The 27,769-nt window shown below is 47.6% G+C and overlaps 1 protein-coding gene across 4 annotated transcripts; it reads left to right on the top strand.

The window, feature by feature from the left end:
• The first annotated feature begins 1,147 nt into the window (after positions 1–1,147).
• CAMSAP1 (calmodulin regulated spectrin associated protein 1) lies at positions 1,148–26,981 on the top strand. 4 transcript variants are annotated; one of them, XM_087914436.1, is made up of 19 exons: positions 1,148–1,314; positions 3,664–3,826; positions 7,249–7,511; positions 7,632–7,793; positions 8,502–8,582; positions 9,939–9,971; positions 13,249–13,390; positions 15,004–15,143; positions 15,235–15,331; positions 16,171–16,315; positions 17,149–17,240; positions 18,199–18,283; positions 18,586–21,013; positions 22,106–22,242; positions 22,340–22,548; positions 22,651–22,753; positions 23,343–23,458; positions 23,887–24,005; positions 24,661–26,981. In XM_087914436.1, exons 2-19 carry the CDS (start codon positions 3,664–3,666, stop codon positions 24,961–24,963), a joined length of 4,818 nt encoding a protein of 1,605 aa, XP_087770562.1. In that variant the 5' UTR covers positions 1,148–1,314; the 3' UTR covers positions 24,964–26,981. The 4 variants fall into 4 exon arrangements, with proteins under 4 accessions (XP_087770562.1, XP_026568096.1, XP_087770564.1 ...); XM_087914437.1 differs by lacking the exon at positions 1,148–1,314 and adding an exon at positions 2,813–2,983; XM_026712311.2 differs by lacking the exon at positions 9,939–9,971.
• Positions 26,982–27,769: the final 788 nt, after the last annotated feature.

Raw genomic sequence — 27,769 nt, 5'->3', positions numbered from 1 at the left:
GATATCAATATTAAATTTATGTGCTGTCCAACTCCAACAATTAAAATGTATTCTGTTTATTAAATTTATGCCCCACTGCACTTTTGATATCCTATGGAGAAAACATCCCATGTTGATTATAGGGATTCAATATGTCTATAATACAATCTAACATTTCAGGAGATTTGCAAGTGTCGTTTCCCCCATGATTAAACTACCAGTAGTTTATAATATTTTTTTAAGTAAAGTTAAATAAAGCAGACATGGTACTTAAAATCGTTTATACTCTGCATGTTGGCATCTTATAGGATTACTCCAGTATCTGGCTAAACTTAATTTAAATCCTTTCTTAAAATAAAAGAAACATTCCTCCTATGAAAAAAACCCAAATAATTATTTTGCAGTAAAAATTTCCAATCAAGGTTTCCCCCTCTTAGAGTCACAAAAACTAAAATAAACATCCTGTAATAATCCTACTATAAATTAACAGAATAATAGAGTTGGAAGGGACCTTATAGGTCATCTAGTCCAACCTCCACCCAAGCAGGAAACCCTAAACCATTTTCTGACAAATTATTATTTTGTATTAAGACATACCTGGAAATAAAAAAATAGCCTTAATATAATGTTATTAAATATTAGCTATTAAAATTAGTATCTCATAACCATAGTAAAATTTAAAAATATGAAATATGAACTTTTTTTGACATCCCCACTGTCCCAATGAGAAGCTCAATCCCTTTTTCCTGGGTGGACTACAAACCCATCATCGCCACAAGCCAAGCCCAGGGGATGGGAGTTGTGGTACGGGCCTGTACGTCAATCAAAGGTATCAGTGGGGCTCTCATTGGCCGAGCCTCCAGCAAGCTCCGCCTCCGTTTCCACCCCCCTGCCGGGTTCCGCCTTATTTCCTTGGAGACGGTTGCGAGGAAGAAGAGCAAGCACGGGGGGGGGGGGGAGGAAAGAGGTGCCCCAGGCGCCTGCGCGCTGAGGCGACAGACGCCGGCGAGGCGACGCCGCCGCTCCCCTTCAAGTCTGGTGCGCCCAGTGACGTCGCCCGGCGCGCCCCCGAGCGCGGCGCCCCGCCCCTTCACGGGAGAAAGACCGCGCATGCGCACTGCTTCATTCCTCCCCGTCTCCCTTTCATTTTTCCCCCCAGCCGCTGTGAGCGCGCCCGCCCTCCCGTCCCCGCCGTGCCCGCGCCCTCGTGCCCGCCCCGCTCGTTCGCCCGCCCTTCTCCGCGTCCCTCTGGGGTGGCCGCGGCCCCCTCCGGCCTGGGCGCGGCCTGCGAGGCGGCGATGGAGTAGCCGAGGCCGGGGGAAAGGCCGACGCAAGGTGAGGGGGCGCGGGAGAGAGGGAGTCCTGCCCCTCCCCCTGCCGTGAAGGGAGCGGGAGGGGGCTTGGCAGGGCGGGGCGCCGATGGTGAGCCCCCGAGAGCGGCCTGGCCTGCTTGTGGGGGGAGAGCATTGGGGGAGGGGAGTGCCTATCCAAGGCAATTGGGGTGGGGGCTCTTCGCAGGCGCCTCTGCAAACAGGCATGTCGATCTGGGGGTGGCTTTGGGGTGGGAGATCGTGACTTATTTTCTGGGGGTGGGGGTTGATGGGTGTGTACGAAGTGGGCTTATCCTTGCCTCCCCCTCCCTATCCCCCCCTTTTAAAGGTGTATGCAGGGGCTTTAAATGGTGATGGACTGTAAGCAGCCCCTTCCTATTGTCTTGAGCTTTTGCAAGGGGTGGGTGGGTTTAATTAAGGCCACAAGAAAGGGGGGGTCTCTAACGGGGGTGCAAAGGGACAGCCAAGGGTGTGAGTGTGATTATGGTGCGTATGGAGGGGAGGGGCTAATGGGGCATTAAGAGGGTGCAAAAGGTGGGGGGGAGATCCAAGCCTGGATGCTCCCAATTCATATGTCAATTTCACTCCTTTGTAAGTCAGTTTCACTATTGGGGTCGAGGCCTTGTTTTCTTCCCAGCCCTCCTCTTTCTCCTCTTTGGGAGCTCAGGGGGTGGGAGGAAGAAACCACAAGCAACACACACACACACACACACACACACACACACAAAAGGGAAAAATAAACAGGCTCTGGAAGGCGTGGAGTTAAAACCAAGCAAGCAAAGCAATAAAAAAGCTCTGTTGGAACCAGGCAGGAATTGATTAGTTGGGTATTAAGACAAGGGGAAGCTGGGGGGTGGGGGGTAGTGTTTGTGTGATTTGTGTATGTGGGTGTGTGTGTGTAATGGTGTAGCACAACTTCCAAGGACCCACTAGGCCTGGGCTAGGCTTTAGGCAGTAGTGGAGGGTAATGGTTAGCACAATGGAGAAGCCTCCATCCAAGATTATCCCTTCAGTCAAGAAAAGGCAGTAATGAAAGGCATGTAATATAATTACATTATAAGACACATGTCCTTTTAAAAATTATTTGCATTTAAATCGAGGTAGATGTCTTCCTTTATTTGTATTTGGGTACATTTCAAAAACGGGGCTGGAATTATGGGAAGGAAAGGCGTGGTGTCAAGAGTTGGAGAGAAGAGGCCCTAACGTGGACAAGGATGGGGTGAATATGGGGAGAATATTTGTATCTCAACCTGAGGGGGGGGGTCCTTGGTGCCCTCCCAGCTCTCTGCTCCGCCCAGCTCAGAGATCCCGGAGGATCCACACTCCGAGGTCTTTTAAGGAGACCGGATCCCCCCCCCCCCGCTCTCCTCCCAAGTGGAAAAGGGCTTGTGACGGGAGTGATCACAGTCACCATTCATCCTTCTGAAGGTGGAAAGCGGGGTGTGCAGGGAGAGATTTTGGCAAAGGCGGGGTGGGGGCGGGGAGGCTAGTGAGATTGCAAAAAAGAAAGAAAGAAAAAGGAACTGGTGATGGATGCGAAGCAAGGAGATCTTGTCAAGATCTCATTGGTTGCCTTTGGGTTTATTTTTGGGGGGGCAGTCAAGCTTCCTAGCAGGAAAGGTGGATCGAGACCCCTTTCCTTTGATCACCCCCCAAAGATGCCAGCAGAAAAGGTAAGAGGATTTACTCTTTTGCCTTATTATCTTCTTGCTTAAAATATTCGCAGCACCCGCTCCTTGCAATGGAGCCGCCGATCCCCTCTTAGGAGTAAGGATGAAGGGACCAGCGGGGGGGGGGGGTTGCTCTACTCTTCCCTTTATTGAAGTCATTTGGGCGTTGGGGGAATCGGACGTTGGATGTTCCCCCTCCGGCCAAGGGTTTGGGCCCCGGGCGTATTATCCGAGTGGGCTTCACCCCTCACAGCCAATATTTGGGGCAGAAGCAAAGTGATGAGCCAGGATCCTGTAAAGTAAGGTGAACATAATAACCATCCTTACTGAGTTGGTGTGCTAGTTATCTTGTTTCCGTTAAGCTGGGGTGGTGGTGGTGGTGGAGGATGATTTGGGTGGGGTGTGTGTGTGTGTGTGTGTGTGAGATTGACTAGCAGAACTTCGAAGAACCCACTAGGCCTGGGCTGTAGGTTTTAGGCAGTGGGCGGGGTGGTTTTCAAACCGAGCTTTGTTGTAATTCATGACCGAACCTTTACAACGGGAAGAAGGGGGGGGGAACCCTCCCAGGTTTCTGGGATGATAGCAGATCTGTGCCCAACAACAATCAGCTTGAATTTTGAACTGTCATTTCAAAAGGTTAGCCTCTGTTTCTCCAGTTTTTTTTTGTTATGTTATTATTGCAGATGGTGGATGTTGATATTGGTGCCGGTGGAGATAACGCCAGAAGAAAAATGGATGCTCTTACAGATAGCAGCGCTGAGATTGTTCCGTTAGAACTCTACGATTCGTCCAGAGCCAAAATAGCTGCTAATCTACAGTGGATTTGCGCGAAAGCTTATGGAATAGGTAAAAAACCAATAATAATAATAAAGATTCCCATTGCAACATTATTATTTTATCTCTTTCCTTTTCCATTCTCCACCCCAGCTTCTCCTAACCCCTCCTCCGCAAACGCATGGGACTGTTTTCCCTCCATGCTTTGCCCAGACTTCAGTGTACACCCCTTTTCTTGTTGGGAATGGCCGGTAGTTTTAAGTGCAGCACACCCCGTTGTGCCATTGTTTTTTTTTTTCTTTTGGTATCGCCAAGCTCTGCTCTCCCACACATCACTTAAAAAGGCCTGCGAGAATCCAGCATTTGTAGGACTTTAACTCTGCAAGTCTTCTTTTTAGCAGATGCATGCTGCTTAGTTTGCAAGAGTTCGTAATTAATTTTTTTTAAAAAATAAAATCTTGTGGTATGCAGGTCAGTTGGTCACCTTTAAAAAAAAACACCCTGCAGCATTTCTAGAACAAAGTGGTATGAAGCCCACTCATGTGTGGGATCCTAAGTGGTGTGTGTAAAAATAAAGGGAAGCTACGGATGGAAAATATCTTGCTGGTAAACTCCTGTGTGAGCCTGAGAGTGCATGTTGGGACCTTTCCAATTTCTCCCCCCCACCCAGGTTCTCTTGCCAACTTGAGTTTTGCATTGCAGTAAATTCTTTTCTTCCGCTTTGATGTCTTGCTTTCTATCTTTTGAGTAAAGACTTCTAGCTGTTTATTAGTATGGCGCCTCTAACTAAGAGTGAAATACGTAATTCCGAGTTACAGGGCTGCCCTTAATCGAACTTTTAATTTGCCAACTGATCTAAAATTAGCTTGCTTGGTAGTAGGGCTAAAATGCTGTTTATTTCTACTGGCACGTTTGTTTCTTTTCGGCTAGTGCAGTACGTTTTTGTTCTATAAAACTTGTGCGCGAGTAGTTAGACTGAGATTAGGAATATGCTAAACAAAAGTTTCCTGCGCGGAGTTTAAAAAAAAAACCCGAGTTCACCATAGCGTGCTCCGTAAGTGCAGTTAAAATGATGGAGGCTTGTATCCCTCCCTAATGACGGTTTGTCTGTTGGGATATTTTGTATCCGATTTTCAGAACTGTAGTGTGTCAGGTTGGAGCCACTGATTAGTAAAGGTTGTGTTTGTGTTTTTCTTCCATGGGAACTAGGGAGCCTGAATAATAAATAGCAGAGTTATAAACGTATCTGTTGGGTTTCCAGGTGGCTGTTAGGAACTTCATTTTATAGAGCCCAGTTGAGTGGATTTTGGAATTTTCTTTCAGATTCTTTCCTAAATAATTGGCCAAGTTTCCTTAGGCTTCCCAGGATAATTGGTATAATTTCTGTCAATGTACAGAAGCTGTACCGTTGTTTATTTGAGATACTTGGTTTCATTTCTGTCGGTTTGCAACTAGTCAGTTGTAAAAAAAAAACATCAGATTTTAAGTTTGGCGTTAAGGCTTATTATCTCTCCTCCCACCACCACCAATATCTTAAATTAAGGAGTTGCTATTTGGGACCCAGTGAGCACCAGGAGAAAGCTGAAATTTGAATTGTTTACTAAGGGATTTGGTGAGAGTTGAGAAGAATAAAAGAGAAATCTGTAAATTTTGCCCAGTTTTAAAAGATCTTGGTAAAATATCTAAATTTGTATGGGACTTGATTGTGTTGTAAATTTTAAGAGAAACTTTGTTTTGTATTGTTGTACTTATCTGGTTTATGGCAAAAAGGTTAAGGGGGATTCCACCCATTTTCTTAACATTCCCCTTAACTTGGGAAAGTTCTTAGAGAAACTAGAATATATTCAGAATTGACCACTTAATTCCTTTTAACTCACATCGTCCAGGATGAAGTTCTGTAAGAGTCAGGAAACAGATTTCTTCATAAAGTATAAAACCACGGCCCTGTGTACCTCCAATCTTCTAAAAATCTTTGGAAGGCTTCAGACTTAACTCTACTTCAGAAGAATCTTGCTTTATTTATGGTAGATCTCTGTACAGCCTCACCCAAATTCAAGATTTCCTCCAGCGCCTACTTTGTAAAGTTTGAATGGCGCTGCTGAGAGTAAATCACCTTTGAGTTGTGTGTCCAAGAGTAATTTTGTGATGACATACAAACCTGTCTTGCACTCACACGAGAGCTGGCGGGACAAGAGAATAGGGATCTTACAGAGCTGCTTTGGGATGAAACAAGGCGAACAAGCTGAAACAGAACCCGGAGAAGGCGGTGGGAAAGCCTGCAGATCTGGATGAAGGCGTTGAACGGGTTCACAGTGTGGTGGCCCTCCTGGCCTTGGGGACTGCATTTCTTGCTGCGGTGTCCAGGAGCGCCAGTCCTGTCTCCATGTAGAAATTCAGGCCCGATTATAAACTGCGTCCAAGCTAGGTGACTGAGCTTGTGCAGATATCTAATTGAGAGCATAAACCAAACTGCAGTAGTCCAGCGAGTTGCTTTTGAAGTTTTGATTTGACAGAGCCAGCGTGCTTCAAGGTGCTGGATGAGAATAGGGGGTGGAAAGTGACTTTTTAGATCGTTCTGTTTAAATCCCAGCCCTACCCAACAGGTTGTTGAGGGAAAGAATTGGAAGCGGGAGAACTGCGTCCTCTTGCAAAAGAAAACGTGGAATTGCTATGAACAATATGATGTCGTTTGGATCAAACCGTCCCGTCCCGCCATGTTCCATCTGAAAGATTTTAAATGATAAATTCCTTGAAAATTGGCTCTGTCAATCCACCTAAACTTTATAATTCTTCAGGCTTTTTCCCTGTTGTTTTGATGCTATATGGCTCCTGGGGAATGTTCAGTTTTCTCCGCGAGGGGCCCGAGTTCTCCTTGTTTGCTAATCACTATCCCTTCCAGCCTGCTGTTACTGCTGCTGCTACTACTACTTCCATTTATATATCACCAACTCCCAGCAACTATGCATTCAGCCCTTCCAGATTTTCTCTGGGTTTTCCCTTTGATCCAAATGGGTTTCTGATTGGTTTGCTAAAGCAGCTCCTTTGGATTGGGTCCCGTTAGATCAAAGCTGTGGAGTTTCAAGATTTCCCACTGCCTGGACCTGCAGGAGGTAGAGGGTGATACCAGATTTTCCCTGCATGATTGTATGGTATTATTCCCTGGGGAATCGGAGCACTTGAGTTCTAATCCTTTTAAGACCAACTTGATAGATGTGCTGTAGATATAGAGGAAGGATACTCATTTTGATGGGAAGTCGCATTCCTGAGTTTTGGGTCGGATTCATAGAGATACTGTGGGTGGTTAGCCGAGCATTATTTACCACAAAATGATATGTCCACCTCTTTGAGAAAGCAATGTGTCCTTATTTTTAAAATAAGGATTTTTTCCCCTCGCCTGGTCAGCTACATCTTTCATTAAGTTGCTGGTCAGCTTTCAGCTTTGTGGTGTCAACACCCGTTCTCTCTTTTGGGACTCGCTTGTCTTTCCCTTCCAGACAACATCCCGGAGGAATTAAAAGATCCTTTTTATATAGACCAGTATGAGCAGGAACACATTAAACCGCCTGTCATCAAGCTGCTGTTATCCAGCGAGCTGTATTACCGCGTCTGCAGCCTCATTCTCAAGGGGGATCAGGTGGCCACGCTCCAGGGACACCACTCAGTCATCCAGGCGCTCTCTCGGAAAGGGATTTACGTCATGGAGAGCGACGACAACCCCGTGTCTGATTCCGATCTTAGCTCTGCGCCAATCAAAATGGTGAGTTCCAGAAAGCCAGGAGTTGAGTTGGTGCCAGTCCTGAACTGGCCAGCCCCTTTTCTCAGCCGTCTTGAGGAAGGGATTGAACCCAGCGTGGGGGTTGTTTTTTTGGTCCTGTAGAGTCCTCACATGGCCATGATTGATGCTCTCATGATGGCCTACACCGTAGAGATGATCAGCATTGAGAAAGTCGTGGCCAGCGTCAAGTGTTTTTCTACATTCAGCGCCTCGAAGGAGTTGCCCTACGATCTGGAGGATGCGATGATATTCTGGATCAACAAGGTAAATCGGGAGCCCGTTTGATGTGGAAACTCGGGTTATCGGCAAACACCAGCGTGGGAGCCTGCAAGTGACTGGGTATAATTTGTGTCTTCTAATATTATGAAAGCAAAGAGGAAGAAAACTGTTTCTAGAACATATAACTCTAGCTAACTTTGTAAGAAAAGTCACCTTGGTTCTAAGCAACAGATTATAGAATAAAATTAGCCAGCGCAGGAGAATTAAAAGGTGCAAAAACGGAGAGTGTAAAAATCTCCTTCTCATGCTTAGATTTCAAAAAAATAAGTATGTAACCAGAAATATCGGACTTAAATTTCGAAAATGCATTAGAAATCGAGTAGGAAATAAAACACCGGAAATCCATTTACTTAGGTCTGGGAGTAATTTTGTTTTTATGGCTTGGAGGCTGATTTATGATTTAGAGAGGGTGCCTATATATGAAGAGTGTGTGTGTGTGTGTGTGTGTGTGTTTGGAGCATCTATATTGCTTTGAATTTGAAGCTGCTAATTGCTTTGATTTGATTGTCATCTGGATTCGATTGTAAGAAAAAGGGAGTGAAGCCCAGGGTTATGGACAGCCAGAACACCCCCTTGAGTATTGAGAAGGCTGGGAGAAGGGACAAAGCCCTGAATTTTGGCAGTTAAAATAAAACTCAGGGACAGGAATACCATTGCTCTTGTTACCTTCCCCTCCCCCCTCTGTTCTTTTAGGTGAACCTAAAAATGAGAGAGATCACGGAAAAGGAGATTAAATTAAAACAGCAATTACTGGAAAGCCCAGGTCATCAGAAGGTAAAGCACATTAGATGAAACGGGTCGTTTAATTGATTCATGTGGCTGTGACTTGGAAGCAAACCTCACTGTTTTCCTATCTGCTTTTGCTCTTATATCAGTAGAATTTGCGATCCTGTCTTGCATTTCTTCTACAAAATTGTTCGGTGTTTCAGATCCTCCTCCCTCCCTCCCTCCCTCTCTGGTGCTTTCCTCACTTCCTGTCTTCCTCCCTCCTCCTCTCTCTCCTTAATCTTTTTCCTTTTTCTTCTTCCTTCCTTCCCCTTCTTCCTTTCTTCCTTCTCTTCCTTCCTTCCTTCTCTCTCTCTCTCTCTCTTTCTATGTATATGGAGTGATTTGAATACTTTAGAGGTTTCAGTCGCCATCTGCTGAGGTGCCAAGGTTTCAAAATGAATGGAATTTGGCGGCTGCTATGACAGTCCACTTCTAAAAGTTTACTTTGCATCCCACATTTTATTTTATACAGTATTTACTTTATAGTTGTCATCTTTTCCAGATTTTTTTTTAAACAATACCTGTTAAAATTGTGTCTTGCTTGAGCTTTGATATTTCACCTTGTGGCGGGGGTGGGGGTGGGATGTTGTCTTGAGACAGAGGTGAGTGGGAGATTTTAACATCTGCTGAGAAAACCTTGTAGGTTTACATTTGCAACAGACCTTGATTTGAAGCTGTTTGGGTCTTCACAAGCGCTAACAAAATTGACCGTATCTGTAGCAGTAGTTACTCAGCCTGTGGTTCACGGATACCTGGGGGGGTGGGGGGGGGGGCACGATGTCACAGGGACCCTGCAAAGGCTTGAAGAAATATTATGATTTAAACCTTGAGTTAAGTCTTGGGAGGGTCGGTGGCCACAAAAGGTATTTGAAGGGGGCCTGGGGTGAAGAAAAGATGGAGAACCCCTGATCTGCAGAAGTCTTCAGAAGAATTAGCGCTGCATGTGTTCAGTCCTTCCCTTCTTTTGTTCCTTTGAAGTACCAGACATTAAAACTAACGTGTGCCATTGCACTTCCAGCATTAGACTATTTGAGAAGCACGAAGCACACTTGCCGCAACGGTGGGCGGGCATTTCCAAATCCTGCCGAGAGATATTCTTAACTGGGTGTGGAAAAGGCTGCTGTCGAACTTTCATATGGCACAGTCAAAGACTTTCAAATGAGCTCCTAATGCATGCAAATCCTCAAAAGAAGTGGTGCTTCTTGAGTCTTTTTTTTAAAAAAAAAACACCCTTTCCTGTGTCAAAAGGGTTCGCGATATGAAAGGGCGGCCCGGGTGAGGCTCACGTAAAGTTTGCTTGTAACATGCTCTGATGATGATCCTGTCCTCTTCCCACCTTTCCACCCCCTGCTTCCCGAGCAGTCTCCTTCCAAGTGGTATTGGAAATTAGTGCCTGTAAGTCAATTAATTCTGTATGAAGAGTTGTTATCCACCAAAACCATTGGCTTTTCCATCGGTCTTTTGATTTGCTTCCATTCAAAGCGCCGCCTTCCACTGTTCGCAATGTTTTCTCGGCTCCGGGCGTCCTTTTTTTAACCAAGTTTAGATTTCATTTCATGATTCTACGTACTGTAACTTGTAGCATCCATCACTAGGCAGATTTCATGGTTGCCGATGCCGAAACTCTAGGAAGAAGAAAGGGCAAGGAAACCCTAGACGGTCCGTTCAATTTCAAAAGATTCCTTCCTTGCAAGCATTTAAGGTGGAGCTGGTCAGTTTAAAGCCATTTGGGCTTCCTTCCCTGAAAAGGAGGGAATTGGTCAGTATGTTTGGATTTCCATAGCTTGTTTTGGAAAACGTATTTGTAGTAAAAGTCCCTCCCCGCCCACTCTAAACTCTTTCACGTTACCATCTCGGTCCACTAAATCAAAATCAAATCATGCGAAGTATTAGCACCACTTTATAAATCCTTAGGAAGAGCACACCTGGAATACTGCATCCCGGTTTGGTCACCACATTCTAAAAAAGATGTGGAGACTTCGGAAAAAAATGCAAAAAAGAGCAACTAAGAGGATTAAGAACCTGGAGGCTAAAAACTGGGTCTGTCTAGTCTAACGAAAAGAAGGACGGGGGTTGACGTGAGCGCAGTCTTCCAGTGTCTCAGGGCCTGCCCCAAAGAACGGGGGAGCCAAGCTGTTCTCCAAAGAAATTTCCTGACCGTGAGAACAATTTATCAGCGGAACGGAAGTTGCCTTCAGAACTTATGGATGCTCCAACATTGGAGGTTTTTAAGAAGAGACGGGACAGCCACCTGTCTGAAATGGTATAGGGTCTTCTGCTTGAACCAGGGGGTTGGATTAGATGACCTCTAAGGTCCCTTCCAGCTCTATTCTGATTGATAGATCTAAGATCTAAATGTACAGATCTTGCACCCAAAAGCAACTCTTTGGTGTTTTATTACGACAGATGCTCACCTTGACCCTAGTTAGAGTTGCCTTTTTCTTGTGCTCCATCAGTGTTTGCAGATAGACACTGGGGCTGTTTCGGTCCCTCCCTGGTCCTCGTTGAGCCCACCACTCGCTCAATTAACCGGAAGGTAGAATTCCAGCTCCCCTGTGGCACATCGGCACAAAACACCCTGTTCCTGAGCAGCCTTAGTGACAGAGTGCTTAGGGTTTCATAAATGTTGACTTGGACCGACTCTGGCACCAGGCATCCGATTCTAATTAAGAATAGCAAGTGGCAGTTGAATTTTTGGAAAAGTTACTGCCGGCCTGAGGCCACTTGTAAACGCTTAACACTTAAAATAAACTTTAAAAGTTTATTTAGCACAGCAACACCATGCAGTGTAAGTTCCGCTCCAATGGCCCATTGATCCGATCCTTTTGTGAGAGGAGACTTCACGCAGAGATCAGCCAATTCTGCCCCTCCCAAACGATATTAGGTCGCATACAAAAAGATGGCCACCCCGTGCAAAAGTCCTTCCGGTTCATTATGATCCTTAAAATTAAATGCAGTTTAGACTTCTCCAAATGAAGTCACGAGTTCAGGATTCAACCGAAGGCCCTGCAATTTGAACAAATCTTAACTCCCTTTTTGCTGCTTCAGCTTGTGAAGGCAGAAGGGGGCTAGAGTGAGGACTTTAAACCCACCAGTTCACCTTACTGTGGGAAATAATCACGCTCAAGGTTTAATGTAACATTACACTGAAATTATATGAATGGTGCGGTGGCCTAGAGATAGAGCTCTTGCCTCACAATCAGGAGGCTGTGAGTTCGATCCTAGGTAGATGCAGATATTTCTCTCTCTGGGCCCAATGAGAATATATCTGCTGAACAAAACTCCACATTGGCGACAGGAAAGGTATCCGGCCAGTAAACACCCTGCTAGCTCCATTCAGTTGCCCAGGCTCCACCCTGCAAGGGATTATGGGGTCGTTAAAAGAAGATGATTAAATTGAAATTATATATGTGATTTCTGGTTGCCATCTTTTAGCTTGCAATGATGACGATAATTTGCTTGGGACCGATCCTGTGCATGCCTTGCTAAGCGCATGATACATCTAGTGACTTACGCTCCATGGTACAGTATGATTCACATTACACAACAATTTGTGGAAAGCCTCAGGCTGAATGAAAAGCCTTTTCGAAAGTATCACAGTTCAAATCTTCCTAGGGGACCTTCGCCCCATGGATCAGGTTGTATTTCTCAGTCCTTTCTTTTTATTTCAAGATTTTGGCACAGCCTTTTAACCTCTTGCCTAGCTGATACTAATTTTCAAATTCGATACCGATTCTGCAACGTTGCATTTTCCCTTCTGCTCAGAGCTTCCCAGCAGGCAAGATCAATTTGGAAAAATAGTTTCTCAGCCTTCGCTTTCCTCAAATATTTCATATGGAGACATGGCCTTACTTAGCTGAATAGCAGGTTTGTGTTTTACGTTTCGCGTTATTCTCGAGAAAAGTGGTATAGCTCTAGTAAGTGTCAGTTAAAAGGCTGTAAGGGCTCAATATAATATTATGAAGTTTGCCTTTTGTTTAACTTACTGTGCTTTTTCTGCTAAACTGGTGGAGTTTTCAGTTGCATCTTTTTTTGCAATATTGTATAGTGTCCTTTGAAGTTTAATTTAAATATTTAAATTAATATATTTATATGTTTCAATAATGTGCGAAGAATCTATGAAAATGCTTTGTATGCTTAATGAAAGTGCTGGAAATAGTCGCCTTAATTATTTTGTCAGAGGCAACTTACAAGTGAAGTAAGTTGTTGATCAGATTAATAGTTAAATCAAGTATGTGTTGGTAGTGGGTGGAAAAAGAGACATACCATTGTAATGAAAATACTAATTAGATAATTACAAACTTTTGCCTGTTCTGAAGTTTCTATTTTTTTCCCCTGGTGTGTTTCTTAGAAAGAATAGTATTCTTAAGAATATTAGCTTTCATGCAGGGTCTGCCTTTAGAAAGACGATTCCAAAATTAGCAAGCAAGTATTCACAAAACCAACAAAAGGATTTGTAAAATAGACAGCTTCTGGTTTTAATCAGGGCAGAAATATTTGAACAGGGCCTTGGGAAAAATGAGTTCTAACCCAGCCTTGGAATCTCGCTGGGTCCAGCCTTTGGGCCAATCGCAACCGACCTCGAGGGTTGTGGGGTTGGAAAAAAAACGAGCTCCGAATGAATGAAAGAAAGAATGGAAAATCTCACAGGTTTTGCCTTTTCCTTTCTCAGGTACGTTACCGCCGAGATCATCTCTCGAGCCGACAGCTGCCCTTTTTCCCATTACTTGAGGACCTGATGAAGGATTGTAGTGATGGAGCCGCTTTGTTGGCTGTCATCCATTATTATTGCCCTGAACAAATGAAGCTTGATGGTACGTCGATAACAGAGTTTAAAAGAAACTCAAATCCTGCCTGAATCAAATGTTAGGAGATGCCAAAGTGATCGGGGACTGTCAGACTCTTCCTTAACTGTCTCTCATTGCCCTACGCCGGAATAACCAGTTTCAGGCACAATGTTTTCATAAAGTTCAATCCAAGCATCCTTTGGTATGTAGCTCCCTCCTCCTTCCAGCTGGTTGACCTTGAGGCAGCCTCTCAAGGAGACACTGCACTTATTTTCATTTCCCCAAGCATTCACTCCTTCCTTCCATCTCCCCACAATTCACGACTGTTTGTCACCACACTGCAGCGAAGCACAAGCAAACCTAAGGTGGCAGCTGACTGTGACGTTTGATTAATTGTGGTGTTCTTTATAACTATGTCATATTCTAAGGGAGTGATACCTGCTTGGGGTTAGTACTCTTAATTGCTAGATGACCTACAAGGTCCTTTCCAACTCTGTTAATCTGTATTCAATGAGAGATATTTAGCTCATGTTAAAACATCTTTCTCTGGCTGAAAGCAACAGAACAAATTGCTTCATTTTTGCTCAGATCAGATTTTTGCAAAATTAGAATAGAGTAGAATAGAATAGAATAATTCTTTATTGGCCAAGTGTGATTGGGCACACAAACAATTTGTCTTGGTGCAAATGCTCCCAGTGTCCATAAAAGAAAAGATGCATTCGTCAAGAGTCAAGAATCATCAGGTACAACACTTAATAATAGTCCTAGGGTACAATAAGGAATCAAATCACACTAGGAAACAGCCAATATAAGTCGTTAGGATACAAGCAACTAAAGTTACAGTCATACAGTCCCAAGTGGGAGGGGATGGGTGAGAAGAAGTGATGAGAAGATTAATAGTAATAGTAGCGTAGACTTTGTAAATAGTTGGACAGTGTTGGGGGAATTCTTTGTTGAGCAGAGTGATGGCGTTTGGGAAAAAACTCCCCTTGTGTCTAGTTGTTCTGGTGTGCAGTGCAGCCCTATAGCGTCGTTTTGAGGGAAGGAGTTGAAACAGTTTATGTCCAGGATGTGAGGGATCTGTAGATATTTCCACAGCCCTCTTTTTTGTCTCGTGCAGGATACAGGTCCTCCATGGAAGGCAGGTTGGTAGTAACTGTTTTTTCTGCAGTCCTAATCATCCTCTGGAGTCTGTGTCACGGCCAACTCGCTGTGGAACAATTTAACAATTTGATTTAAAGATTTAAAACAAATTTTTAAAAACACTTTCATTTTTGTCATTGATATTTCATCCCGTCCCCTCCCCCCTTTTTGCCTCCTTTCTTTAATGATTCCTTTCTACATTTCTTTGATATTTGTGTAAAATTATCCAGTGGCAAGGTGTCCTACAGTGAGTTGGCCAGGGCAAATTTTCAAAGACCCTCCCTCACCCCCCCCACCCCCCCAACATAATATGGCATTTTCTGGATGTGCTCAGCATTTCAAGTCTTTGAATTTCTTTACTTCCTGTTGGCTGGGAAACCTTAAAATTGCAGCCTTCAAACGGTGTCAGGTTGCTGCTGATGTCCTCTGTCTGGAGCCACGGAAACTGAGAGGCTATTTTGGGGGTGATTCTCTTGTTTCTTCCTTCCAATTCCTAGAAATTTGTTTGAAAGAGGTGACATCGATTGCAGACAGCATCTATAACATTCAGTTGCTTCGAGAATTTGCCAACGAGTACCTGAACAAATGTTTTTACCTCACTTTGGAAGATATGTTGTATGCCCCTTTAGTTCTAAAGGTAAGAGAGAGGGAAGGCGCTGAACAGACTTTTCAATAACGTGCAGGCGATCTGGTTTATACTCCTTTTTTCCTCCTCTTCTTTTCCCTAGCCCAACATAATGGTTTTCATTGCCGAATTATTCTGGTGGTTTGAGAACGTCAAGCCGGATTTTGTGCGCCCCAGGGACCCCCAAGAAGTCAAAGACGGTGAGTCATTTGGGCTGGGAGGATTCGTCAAGGGTAGCAAAGAAATTTTACAGTGGAATTGATTTCCCTGTCTTTACCCTGGGGGATATTCTAAGTCTTCTTCATTTTCAAAATGGCAAATTGGTCTTTTTTTGTCAAGATGCAGCAAATGGCTAAAGAAGAGGGACTTTGGGCCAAACCCCCCCCCATTGTTCTTTCTTTTCTCTCTCTCTCTCTCTCTCCCTCCCTCCCTCAGTTAAGCTACCCAGAACCGAACTGAAGAGAACAAAAATTTGGCCCATTGGCTCCTCTTGGCTTCTAGGGGCTCACTAAGAAAGGATTGTTTTTCGAAATGGCCATCAGAGCATTTAGAGTATTTCCCATATTATCATTATAACTGTTGTTGTTGTTGTTGTTGTTAACATGCTCTGAGGCTAAGGACTTCGACTTTCTCTCCCCACCTGAAAAAAAGAGATCCCTTCCAAACGCAAAACGCAAGCAGAGGAGAGGAGGTTCCCTTTCAGAGCACCCAGCAGCTTTAGTACAGAACAGTTGAGTCCAACCACGCCCAGGTTCCTTGCTGTCTCCTTGCTCACACAGCTCAGACTGCTCCAGTTTCCAAACAGCCCTCCACTCTCTCACACCCTGACAGGAATTTTTCTTTCTTTCTTTCCCTCCCCAGAAACTAAGCCCGGCCACATAGTTTCGTAGCGAAGCGCAGGTATCCAGCTAGTCGGCCTATATGTTGTGAAATTAAACCTTTTAACACTTAGCAGATTCTTCCGGTGTCTCTTTTTTGGGGGGTGGGGTGGGGGTGGGATGTTGGAGCTCCAGTTAAACCCAACGCCGCTGTGTTCCAGCTAAAGCCCTCCTGCATCAGAAGAGCAGCCGCCCGTCGGTCCCCATCTCCAATGCCACAAAGCGGAGTTTCATGCCGAGTCCGGCGGTCTCCAGTGCCGCCGACACGCAGCTTGCGGGCCAGCTCTCACAGGAGGCTGGCGGCAGGTAAGGCCAATGCCCTGAAATACTTGGAGGACTTGGAAGCTCCGAAGGGAGCCAAACAGGTCCCGTCGGTTCCGACCGGAGTGGCAGACTTCAGCGGAGGCTCTGCTCCTCCTCCTGTCCCACCAAGACCGGGAGAAGCACCCCAGCTTCCTTGGCTGCGGTTTGTCCCCTCCCTCCTCCCGTACAAATCAGGAAAGGAAACCCTGGTCTCCAAGGGCCTCTTCCGAACAGCGTAGAAGCCAAGAGGCAAATTTCATTAGAGCCGGAAACCCTTCGCAGAGACCAGCCCGAGGTTAACCGAGCCACAAGGACACGAAGCAGGCAAGGGGGCGTTTGGAGAAGCTCCCCGTTTCAGCCCCGGACGTGTTCATTGCATCTGGACCCAAATCATCTGGGCTTTCGGGTTGCCCTCCTTTCCTCTGGGATCATCTCGTCCCACGTTTGAACTGCTTTGTGCGGTGACCTCGCTGGCCTGTTTTTTTTTCCTGTCTCAGTCGCTTCACCCTCCCTGGCCGAGTTTAATGGTAATTAATTTTGAAGAAAGAACCCTGGAGGCCTAGGTTCCTCTTCGCTCTTCTGTAATTATTTAAAAGAAAAAAAAAGAATGCTCCCTTTTAAGACCGCATGCCTTGTCCCCTCCACAAGCAGCTCTTCGGTTTGCGGCTGTCTCGAGTGTGATTTTTTAGCTGACTTGGTTTTTATTTTTTCTTTTGCTGTGGTTGGCCTTTAGGGAGGAAGGCTTGGGAGGGGTCGACCGATAGGGGCTTCCTTGCCCATTCTGTTCGAAAAGAAAGCCTCTTATAAGACACCTGCTCTGGTGTGTTTCCCAACAGTGGCAAAGGAGGTCCTGCCTTCAGCCCGTCGCACCCCTTGCTGCCTTTAAGGCAGAAGCAACAGAAGACGGTCCAGGGAGAAGACACTGCAGGTAATTGCCCAATTCCCGTCCTTGGGATTCATGTAGGAGCAACTTTCGAGGTGGGCGGAGAGAGAGAGTTGATGTGTGAAGCTCTCATGGCTGCTGAAGGGGCGTCTATACTGCCCGGAGGCTGGTCCTTCCTTCCTTCCTTCCTTCCTTCCTTCCTTCCTTCCTTCCTTCCTTCCTTCCTTCCTTCCTTCCTTCCTTCCTTCCTTCCTTCCTTCCTTCCTTCCTTCCTTCCTTTTCCAGGGCACCTCACAATTATAGAATTCTCCTCCCTTCCTCCCATCCATCTCAATTTCATGATTCTGGGAGGCTCAAAAACAATGAAAAAGAGCGTAAGAAACAAGAAAACAGCAACACTTATTTCAACTGCAATTTGGGGGGAAAACAAATTCACCAGAACTTAGAGGCAACCGCTGAATGGGCTCCTGACACCCCCCACCCCGGTCCAGGGACAAATTATGTCCCTAAGGCCTTAAAAAAAGGGGGACAGCTGGGTCTAATCCCTGGGGGAATTGACATTTAAGAGGTCAGGTGCCGTGCAAGTCATCCTGCTTAATAAGGGTGATTGGCATAATGTGCCCTTATAACACCTTTGCTTTTTCCAGCTGCCCCAGTTCCCTTACTGGGAGCTTCTAATACCTCTCAAAAGGCATTAAAAGGTCTAGCTCCCCCCCTCCCCAGACCCGCCCTGACCCCGGTACTGGTCAGGAAGTGGAACCATCCTGTCGGGTGAAGTTTTGCTTGACATCCTTTCGGTGCATCTATTATTAGTTGACTGTGTTATTTTTACCTGGACCTAATTTGAGGTTTACTAATTCATTCAGTCTGTCCTGGGTTGTGTACTTAGCAGGCCGCCATATAAATAGAAGAAATAGGGTTGTTGTTTTTTAAAAGGATTTAAATATCAGCAAGCGTGTTTGTTAAAACATTGCGTGATCTCTTGGTCCTTTTTTTATTTTAGACCAACAGCATCGGTCTAATTCCTTGACTCGGGCAGACGGGCAGCCTCGGGATTCGATCCTTGCGTGGCCGGAGAAGAAGCAAAGGTAACCCCTGCCAGCTGGTTTGTGGATCAGGCCCATCTAAAATAGGACAGCCTGCATTGAAGTTGAGCCAAATAATCAGTGACAGATTTCAAATCCCCAAGCGCTGCTTGTTAAAGGCAGCAAACTCCAGTGGCTATCTTATCTGTAAGATTTTTTTTTAGACACTAAAAGTATATTTTGATTAGCCCAGACTTGGTCAACTCTGACACAGTGTTCTTTTCCCTTTAATTTGTGCTCTGTTTGATAAAACAGTCTCTTCCAATATTGTAAGCTAAAATAAATAAAACGGTTGTCTCTTTTAGGCCCCTTTCACAACCGGCACCGTTTGGTCTTCACCAGGCGGTGAGCAGCGACGCAGACCCCAGCTCCGGCGATAGCATCAGCCTGGCCAGGTCCATCAGCAAAGACAGCCTGGCGTCCAACATCGTCAACATCACCCCGAAGCAGCCTCTCCCCTCCGCCCCCGTGAAGAGCAGCGGGAAAAGCTCGCTAAACAACGTGGAGATGGAAGACGACGAGGAAGAACTGATCGCCATCATTCACCCCGGTGCCACCCCGAACCACAGCAGCCTGGAACTTCAGTACGCCCCGCCGGCTCGTTCGCCCGGCTTTGCCGGCACCGCCTGGACGCCGAAATCCCCAAGCGAGGCTACGGAAAATAAGCCGGAGAGCTTTTTCCTGGAACCGCTCCTGCCTGCCGTTCTACGGCCGGCCAAGGAGAAGCAGGTCACCAATAAGGAGGACGAATGCGGGGAAGGGAAAGCCAGAGGTTACGGGCCCAAGCGGGGGAGCGAGGGGCACCCGGCTTCGTCCCGTAAGAAAACCAATGGTAGCCACGGCGACCACAGCCTTAATAGGACTTTTAACCTGGGTTCGAGTTCTGAACTAACGGTGATTGCTGGTCCCAGTTTGGCAGAGCCCCTCGTCCATCACTTGGACGCCCAGGCGGAACCCTTTTGCCCCCAAGCCAGCAGCAGCGTGGAGCTCTCCTCTCAAGAGCGGCCCTCCGCGGGCTTCTTCCTGCATGCCCACAAAGCGGAGGAGGCCGCCGGGTCCAGCAGCAGCAGCACCAGCCTCGGTTACCTGAAAAGCCCCAATTCCCACCGGGCAGAGACCTCGTGGACCATGGTCAGGCAGGACTCGGACTCGTCCATCCTGGACATGGAGGAAGCCGACCGGGACCTGGCGGCCGAGGAGCACCCTCTGATCGCCAAGTACATCGGGGAGGAAGAATCTGCCAAGCTTCAGGAAGACATGAAGGTCAAGGAACACGAAGACAAAGATGACGCCAGCGGGCGGTCCAGCCCGTGCCTGAGCACCATCTCCCAGGTGAGCAGCGTCTCCATGGCCAGCGGCAGCGCCCGCATGACCAGCTTTGCGGAGAGGAAGCTCCAGCGGCTGAACAGTTACGAAACCAAATCCAGCACGAGCAGCTCACAGAAGACCACCCCCGACGGGTCGGAGTGCTGCCCGGCTCCGCTCACCACCTGGAAGCACAGGAGGGAGCAGAGCCCCACCAGGCAGAGCAGAGACAACGTCCACCTCTTGGCGTCCGAGCTGGTGCAGCTCCACATGCAGTTGGAGGAGAAGCGGAGGGCCATCGAGGCCCAGAAGAAGAAGGTGGAGGCCCTTTCCGCCCGGCAGAGGCTGAAGCTCGGCAAGGCGGCCTTCCTGCACGTGGTGAAGAAAGGGAAAGGGACGGAGGTCTCGCCGCCCCTGAAGCCGGAAGACTTCGCCAAAGAGTTCTCCGGGCACAACGGCGAAGTCCTGGAGGAGGACGCTTTGAACCCCAAAATGGAGGCCTTCCTCGCCAAAGAGGAGGTGGGGGTGGGCGAGGAGGACACCCCCAGGGCGAAGGTCCAGGAAATGGTGGGCTTCGTGGAGGAGAGCATCTCCAGAGAGCCCACCGCCCACGAGATCGAGAAGAGCAAGATGGTCTCGGCGGCCCTCCTGGAGGAGACCATCGAGTCCGCCGACCTCAACGAGTGCGACCTCTCCATCGAAAAGCTGAACGAGACCATCAGCACCCTCCAGCAGGCCATCCTGAAGATCTCGCAGCAGCAGGAGCTTCTCATGAAGGCCCCCGCCCTCTCCGCCCCCCGAGGGGGCTCCCAGGACCCAAAGATCAAAGCCCCCGTCCACTTTGTGGAGCCCCTCTCCCCGCCCGGCACCAACAGCCTCCGCAAACCACCCCGGCTGGGTCAAGGCCGGAGTCCCCGTGCGGGGAGGCCCTCTGAACTGAAAGTGGCCAAGGACCGTCCCCATACCACGCCTCGCATCAAGACCCCAACGCCCAGTGTTGACACCTTGCCCCACTTGAGACAATTCCCACCCAGCCATGTGCCCAAGGTGCCAGTCGAAATGGCTCTTGAAAACCACCTGGGCCCAGGTAGCACTCCTCCGCAGGAGAAGCTTTCCTTCGAGAGTTACCGGCTGTGCGACGATAATCAGAGGGGGGCGTTTGTTTTGTCCTCTTCCAGGGACACAAACATCCTCTCGGAAGCCCTCAGAGACGAGAACAGCAACGTGGAGGACTTCCGCCTCCTCGCTTGCTTGGACGTCTCCAAGGAGAACGTCTCGCTGGAAGAGCCGTCCAAGAGCAAAGGCAGCCTCATCGAAGTGGACCTCTCGGATTTAAAAGCCCCCGAAGAAGAAGTGGAAAGCCAGGGAAACCCTTCAGACTCAATCAGTGAAATGGACCAGAAGTCGGGCGTCGGGTTCTTCTTCAAGGTAAGGGCAACAACCAAGGTCAAAAACCCTACTTGGGATCATTCTGGGTCCTGTCCTGTCTCGTATTTGGAGGCAAGAGCGCAAGGAGGAAACGATTGTGATATAATGGCATCATGGCTTCATTGGCCCGTTTGGTTTTTTTTGGGTGGGGGGGGATGTTTTGGGAGCGAAGTTGCAACCTGCCCATTTGTGTTTGGGGAAGTGGTTTCTGAGTGAAGTTGTCACTTTCTGTCAACCCACATTTGACAACAATCGGTCACCCAAGGGTGTCAGTGGCCAGTTTTTGCCTAGTGTGTGTCTGCGTAACATTGCAGTCCAAAGTGTTTCCATTAGGAGGAGGAGGAGGAGGAGGAGGCCTTTAAAAGGAAAATGGGGTTAACTTGAGCACGGCCTGAACTGGTTTCTCTTTCTGAAAACCGTAAGAGCTGAAGAAGCTTCTCGGATGAGAAGCGAAACGTTCTTGAAAGGAAAACAAGAAAGTCCATTTTGCCTCTTGGGGGGGAAGAAAAAGGCACCTTTGGGACAGAAATTGGAGCGTTCTCTAAATCTGGATTTCAGTTCTTGCAATTTCCCAGCCAACATTGTCATGGCAGAGAACCTTGGAAGTTGAAGGCTCTTCCAAAGCTTTTGAGAGGGACTCTCATTTTGGGTGCAGTTAGTTAAAGGGAAATGGGGAAGGCACTTTACTAAGGTGTCGATGTGATCGGGGGGGCTCTAGTTGGTTTATTGTGTACATGTAGACACCTGTGTGTATCCTGGGGTGGTTGTTTTTTTTCCTCAACAGAGATCAAAGTTGAAAAATTAGGAATTTCCAGGTGCAGGAGAGATCGCCGTAGTTGAACCTCTGGTTGTCAAAAGACCAAAGAAAAAATGCCGTAATGTTTAGTTTAAGAACTCTCAGGTCCTGAGAGTAACAGAATAGATTCCAAAAGGAATATCAGGATTTGGGGAGAACTGCCAGCTTGCTACTGCACTTTATTGTAAACCGATGAAATGACAATTGTACAGTTAGGAAAGTCACCGTCGGTGTGTTTTCTCCGAATTGATCCAAGCAATATTTGAACATTCTTCCCCCCTTTCCCCCCCCCCTAGGACGAACAGAAAGCTGAAGATGAGCTGGCAAAGAAGCGGGCCGCTTTTCTCTTAAAACAGCAGCGCAAGGCCGAAGAGACCCGGCTTCGAAAACAGCAGCTGGAGGCAGAAGTTGAACAAAAGAGGGACGAAGCTCGGTAAATACCATTATTCCCCCCCCCCCCCTTGAGGAAGGGGGAAGGTGTAGGGGCTGATTTCCTTTGAGAGTCTGGAATCCACCCTCAACTTTTGCAGGCGAAAAGCTGAAGAAGACCGTGTGCGGAAGGAGGAGGAGAAAGCCCGCCGGGAGCTCATCAAACAGGAGTATTTACGGCGAAAGCAGCAGCAGATTTTGGAGGAGCAGGGCTTGGGCAAACCCAGACCCAAAGCGAAGAAGCCGCGGCCCAAATCGGTCCACCGGGAGGAATCCTACAGCGATTCGGGGACCAAGTGCTCCTCTACCCGTAAGGCACACGCCCCGCTTTGGGGCTTCTGAGCTGAGGGGGTGAAGCCCCGAATGGTTTCCGTGTGTTGACTTTGTCTCTCGCCTTTCTCCTTTTGGTCAGCTGATAACCTGAGCAGCGCCCAGTCGGGATCGAGTTTGTCCTTGGCCTCTGCCACAACAACCGAGCCGGAGAGCATCCATTCGGGAGGAACACCTTCCCAAAGGTAAGAGCACCTGTAGGGAGAACGAAAGGGGGGGGTTTCCTCCCTGCCTTATTTGACTAGGAAGCAAGAATTTCAGCCGGTCGGTCAGGGTGTTTCGCCTGGAACTGCATCTTGTTCTAGAAGTACACTTGAAAAACAACCCCCAGGAAATGAACGAACCACCTGCCAATTTACCTTGGAGGAGGTCGGGCTGGGGGTGTTTGCACCGGTCAAGTTTCTCTCTTTCCTCGCCTGGAGATGATCCATGTGAAAATAGAGGGGAGGTTGGGCGGGTTCCATGCTGCTCTCAGACCTTGCTTGTTTTCTTCCAGACCTTTCATTACCCAGCTAGGTAACATCATCAGTGCTAGCGAGTGTGATTTGCTCCCAGTTTATATCCAGTAGCTCTGAGCTTGGTTGTTTCCTCGCAGACGGTTTGTTATCCAGCTAAGTAACACTGATGTTGCTACCTAGTTGGGTCATGAAGTGTCTTCCAAGAAAACGGCCAAGTTCAGAGCGCACCGGGGGCCTCCTTTCTTTCATTGGTGAGCTACAGATTATCCCGCTTTATTGAAAAGACGCGGGGGGTGGGTTGTGTTTCCTCTGGCAGAGTGGAGTCCATGGAATCCTTGCCCGTCTTGAGCAGGAACGCAAGCCGAAACATGGAGCGAGATTGGGAGAACACCTCGACCGCCTCTTCCATTGCCTCCGTGGCCGAATATACCGGTGAGGAGGGGAGGAGGGAGCCTCCCCGTTTGATCCTCCCCCCCCCCCGAGGGAAAGGCCGTTGCGGAGCGGGAGATTTCACGTGGGGCCCCTCTTTGGAATCCCAAGGGAAGTGTGGGCGAGTGGGTGGAGCTATGGAAGGGTGGGTTCGATGCCAGGAATGCTTCACCTGCTCACAAAACCCTCCGACCCCGAGCCCCGGTGTGGCGCGAGGGCTAGAAGGCAGCGCTGCAGGTGAATTTTGCTGCCTGCAGTTCAGCCGTTCGATCCTGACTGGCTCAAGTTTGGCTCCGTCTTCCATCCTTCTGAGGTGGGTAAAATGAGGAGCCAGACGGTTAGGCTGACTGGAAACCGCTCAGAGAAGGCCACACAGCCCCGCGAAACGGGGGGGTCTGAGCCTGAGGGCTTTGGGGGCTCTTTCTTTGCAGGCCCGAAGCTCTTTAAGGAGCCCAGCAGCAAGTCCAACAAGCCCATCATCCACAACGCCATCTCCCACTGCTGCCTGGCTGGGAAAGTGAATGAGCCGCATAAGAACTCCATCTTGGAGGTGAGTCTTTCTCGGGGGAGGTTTGGAAACAGTGGGCCACCTGTTAACGGAGATGGACGGGCTCCCGTTTTCTTCGGGACAAAAGGCCAGACCAGGGTGCCTGAACCTAAACAATAGGGACCCTGGTTTAGTGCAATATTTGGGCAGCCTTTCCAGTTGTGATGAATTCAGCACATCAGAGCTAAACACCGAAGTGGCGCCTGCCCAGGTGACAGTGGTCCAAGGGCGGGGCTGCCCTTGGGAAGCTTAGCTTGAAGCCCCCGGCCCCCCTCTGAGCAGCTCTGCAGGCTGACCTGAACGCCAAGAGCAGAGAAGGGCTGTACCCCTTAGTATTGGACTGCGTAGTCCTTGGGGCTCCTCCCGCTTGCTTGCTTGCGGGCGTTTCACTACCCAAGTGGGCAGCCTCATCAGTGCTAGAAGGGAGTGGGCTTTGCGACGTGGAGGAGGAGAAAGACCGTGGGGTCCTTGACGCTCTCTGAGCTCAGTGGTTTTCTTGCAGACCTCTCATGACCCAACTAGGTAACCTCATCAGTGGCAGAAGGCAGTAGGGTTTGCCCTCTTTGTTACTGACCCAGCCCAAAGGATCCCCCCCGCCCCCGGTTCCTTGGGCCCTTCGCTTTTCCTGCCCCTCAAATGCCGCCTCCTCTGCCTGCAGGAGCTCGAGAAGAGCGAAGCCAACCACTACATCATCTTATTCCGCGACGCCGGCTGCCAGTTCAGGGCCCTTTACTGCTACTATCCTGACACTGAAGAAATCTACAAGCTGACTGGAACGGGCCCAAAGAGCATCGCCAAGAAAATGATCGACAAGCTGTACAAGTACAGCTCGGACAGGAAGCAGTTTAACCTGATCCCGGCCAAAACCATGTCGGTCAGCGTCGACGCGCTGACGATCCATAACCACTTGTGGCAATCGAAGCGCCCTGCCGTGCCAAAGAAGACCCCGAACCGCAAATGACAGGGCGGGGGGCCGGCGGGACCGAAGGCAGCGTGTGGACGCTTAAGTGGCTGCCGCAGCCGTCCCTGGCTCCTTGCGGCCTTTCACGAGAGACCAGACCCAAAGCGGGGGATTCACGACTCTCTCTCCTTTTTCTTTTAAACTTGAAGCTCTTCGTTGGCACCAGTTGGGACCCCTGTCTTCCCCTCCCTTCTTTCCGATTCAACACTCCTGCAAAAAGGAAGACAAAAAAACCAGGACGCCGCCTCCAAGTTGGCAAAGCTGCAGTTTAGGAGGAGAAAGAAAACCCCCAGCAGCTTCTGGATTCCTTAAAAGGATCCTCGCCCCGACTGCATTTTACTGCCAATGTGAAGCCAGGCTCTCGTTTCTGGAGGGAGGGGAGGGGGGGGGAAGGGAGGCCAGGCTACCACGCCCCCCCCCCGCCCCTCAGCTCAGTTTACCTACAGTATCCATTTCTTGATCATAAGGCACTGAGAGATGGCAAAAATGCTCTCTTTTTTAAATAAAACAAATAAATAAACGGAGACAGAGGACATATGCAAAAATAACATGAAAAAATTGTGACGGCTTGCGAACTTTCGGTCAAAACACAATCATGAAGAAACCGAGAGGTGCTACCGGCTTGGATGGAGCTCGCTTGAAACTTGACATGGCAGAAAGAAAAACAGGTGGATTTTCCAATTCGTATCCTCCTCTCCTCCTTGGCCCGTCTGTTTTCCTTCCTTCGCTGGACAGACCCCCCTAGGAGTAGCGGAACGTTTTTCACTCGGAGCCCGTTTCCTCTCCGTCAGATGGCGCACTCAGTTATTCACCGATAATTCCGATGCTTTTTTTAAGAAACAATCACGTTTAACAACCCTGCCCTGCTACGTTGTCCTGTCTGTCCGCCTGTCTGTCTGTCCTTTGCTGGATGAACAGCATGCTCTTACGAGGGAGTGCGCTCCCTTTTTCCCCCCTTCTTTCTCCCCCCCCCCTTTTTAAGTTTTCCACGGGAGCTCTTTTTAATTTGGGAGGGGAGGAAATGCGATGAGACGACATATAGAAAAAAGCCAACCAATTTTCCCCTGCGACAGGCAAGTTTTCAAAACAAATCTTGTGTTTGGTTTGAAAGCTCAGGGCTTTGGTGGGGGGGGGGGCGTTGTTTGGGGTTTTTTTTTTTCCCTTCCCCTCTCCTTTCATCCTGAAATATTAAACCTTTGAGTTGAAACCTTTAAACCTGTGTGTGCTTTCACCTTTAAAAACAACAACAACAACCAAACCAATCCTTTTCACAACTGGGAATAAACGATGCAGGAAGCTTGGAGGATGATGTGTTTTAAAATGTCTCTTCCCTCCCCCCAGGAAAGCACGCTAAAGAATTTCTGCTGCCTTCAACCCAATTTTTTTCCTTTTCAGACTTTACTGCTTGGATGATTTATATATTATAATATTATTTTTATGTATATAAATAATATTATAATATATATATATATATATATATATATATATATATATAATATGAATGAATATATTCATTCTGACAAAGGTTTTTAGTTTGCACATGTTTACTTCTTGAAATGTTACTTGAAGACCTTTTGAGTTCTGCAGAGACACGCTCTTTCTAACACTAGAGAAGAAGGAGAGAGATGGAAACACACACCCTTGTGTTGTTATTTATGAACCTAGAAAAATAATAATACTAATAATGGGAGGGCAAAACGACTTTTGTATAGAATGAGGCGAGAAACGGCGTTCTTGACACTAAGCTAGAAAGGGGGTCAGGGGTCCGGGTGGTCGTCTGTAGTCGGCCGTTCCTTCCCTCAGACGTTGGTTTTAAATAGTGTGTAAATTTTGTTTAATAGTCGATTACCTTGTAAATAAGGCTTCGTTTCTTAAACTATTCAGAGGATTCAACGTGGTTGTGAGCCATTTTTCTTTCTTTTTTTTGGTTACATGCTTTTCATGCCTGATTTTTCTCGCTGTTTGAGATATGACATATTTATTTTATGGAAGCACTGAAAATAAAGGCCATCATCCGATTTTGGTTATTCCATGCATTTTATATATGTGTGTGTGTGTGTGTGTGTGTGTGTGGTTAAACGTGTCAACATATGCACGAGGCTTTCAAGATGTGTTTCGTTATGTTCCTGCATGTCACGGGGCTGTTTATTATTATTTATTATTTCCCAAAGCCAGTTATGATTTTAATGCCATAGATTTTAAAACATGTCAATCATTGCCCATGGAATTTTTTTTCTTCATGTTGGTCTGTAGGGGTGAGTTACCTATAGGTGAGCGATGCTCAGCCTCTCCTTTAAATACCATTGGTGGCCATGGATCCCCAAGACTTAACTCCAGATTTAAATAACATTTTTTCAAGCCTTTGTGGCGACATCATCCCCCCCCCCCAACACAAGGGTTCCTGGACCACAGATTGAGAACGGCTGTGATATCAATTATTACCGAAAATGTTTTGCTAACGGGATTGACGTCTCTAGGAAGCTGGAGAGAGAGATCCACTTTCTCTGTAGCTAAGGGTTGGACGGTCGTGGCTTGCAGCTTTCCAGAGGGAAAGTTTTTAGGGCCCAGAGACCGTACAGGCTTCGTTCCCCTTCCCAACGCCCACTTCTGGGTCCCACAGAACTCTTCTGTTCCTTCAAAGCCCCCTCAAGCCCCCATAAGTCACTTTTTTCAGTGCCATTGTAACTCGGAACAGTTGCTCAATGGACTGTTGTAAGTTAAGGACTACCTGTATGTCGTTGGCATGATTTTAATCGTATGTTTGCATATACTAAGCCAGTTGGAGGATGACTTGGGAGACTAGGAT

This window comes from Pseudonaja textilis, chromosome 17 (assembly GCF_049901715.1).
Source record: "Pseudonaja textilis isolate UNSWEBS1 chromosome 17, rPseTex1.2, whole genome shotgun sequence".
Classification (NCBI taxonomy): domain Eukaryota; kingdom Metazoa; phylum Chordata; class Lepidosauria; order Squamata; family Elapidae; genus Pseudonaja; species Pseudonaja textilis.
Note: the sequence above shows the minus strand (reverse complement) of the source record. Positions and strands in the feature narration are given on the sequence as shown.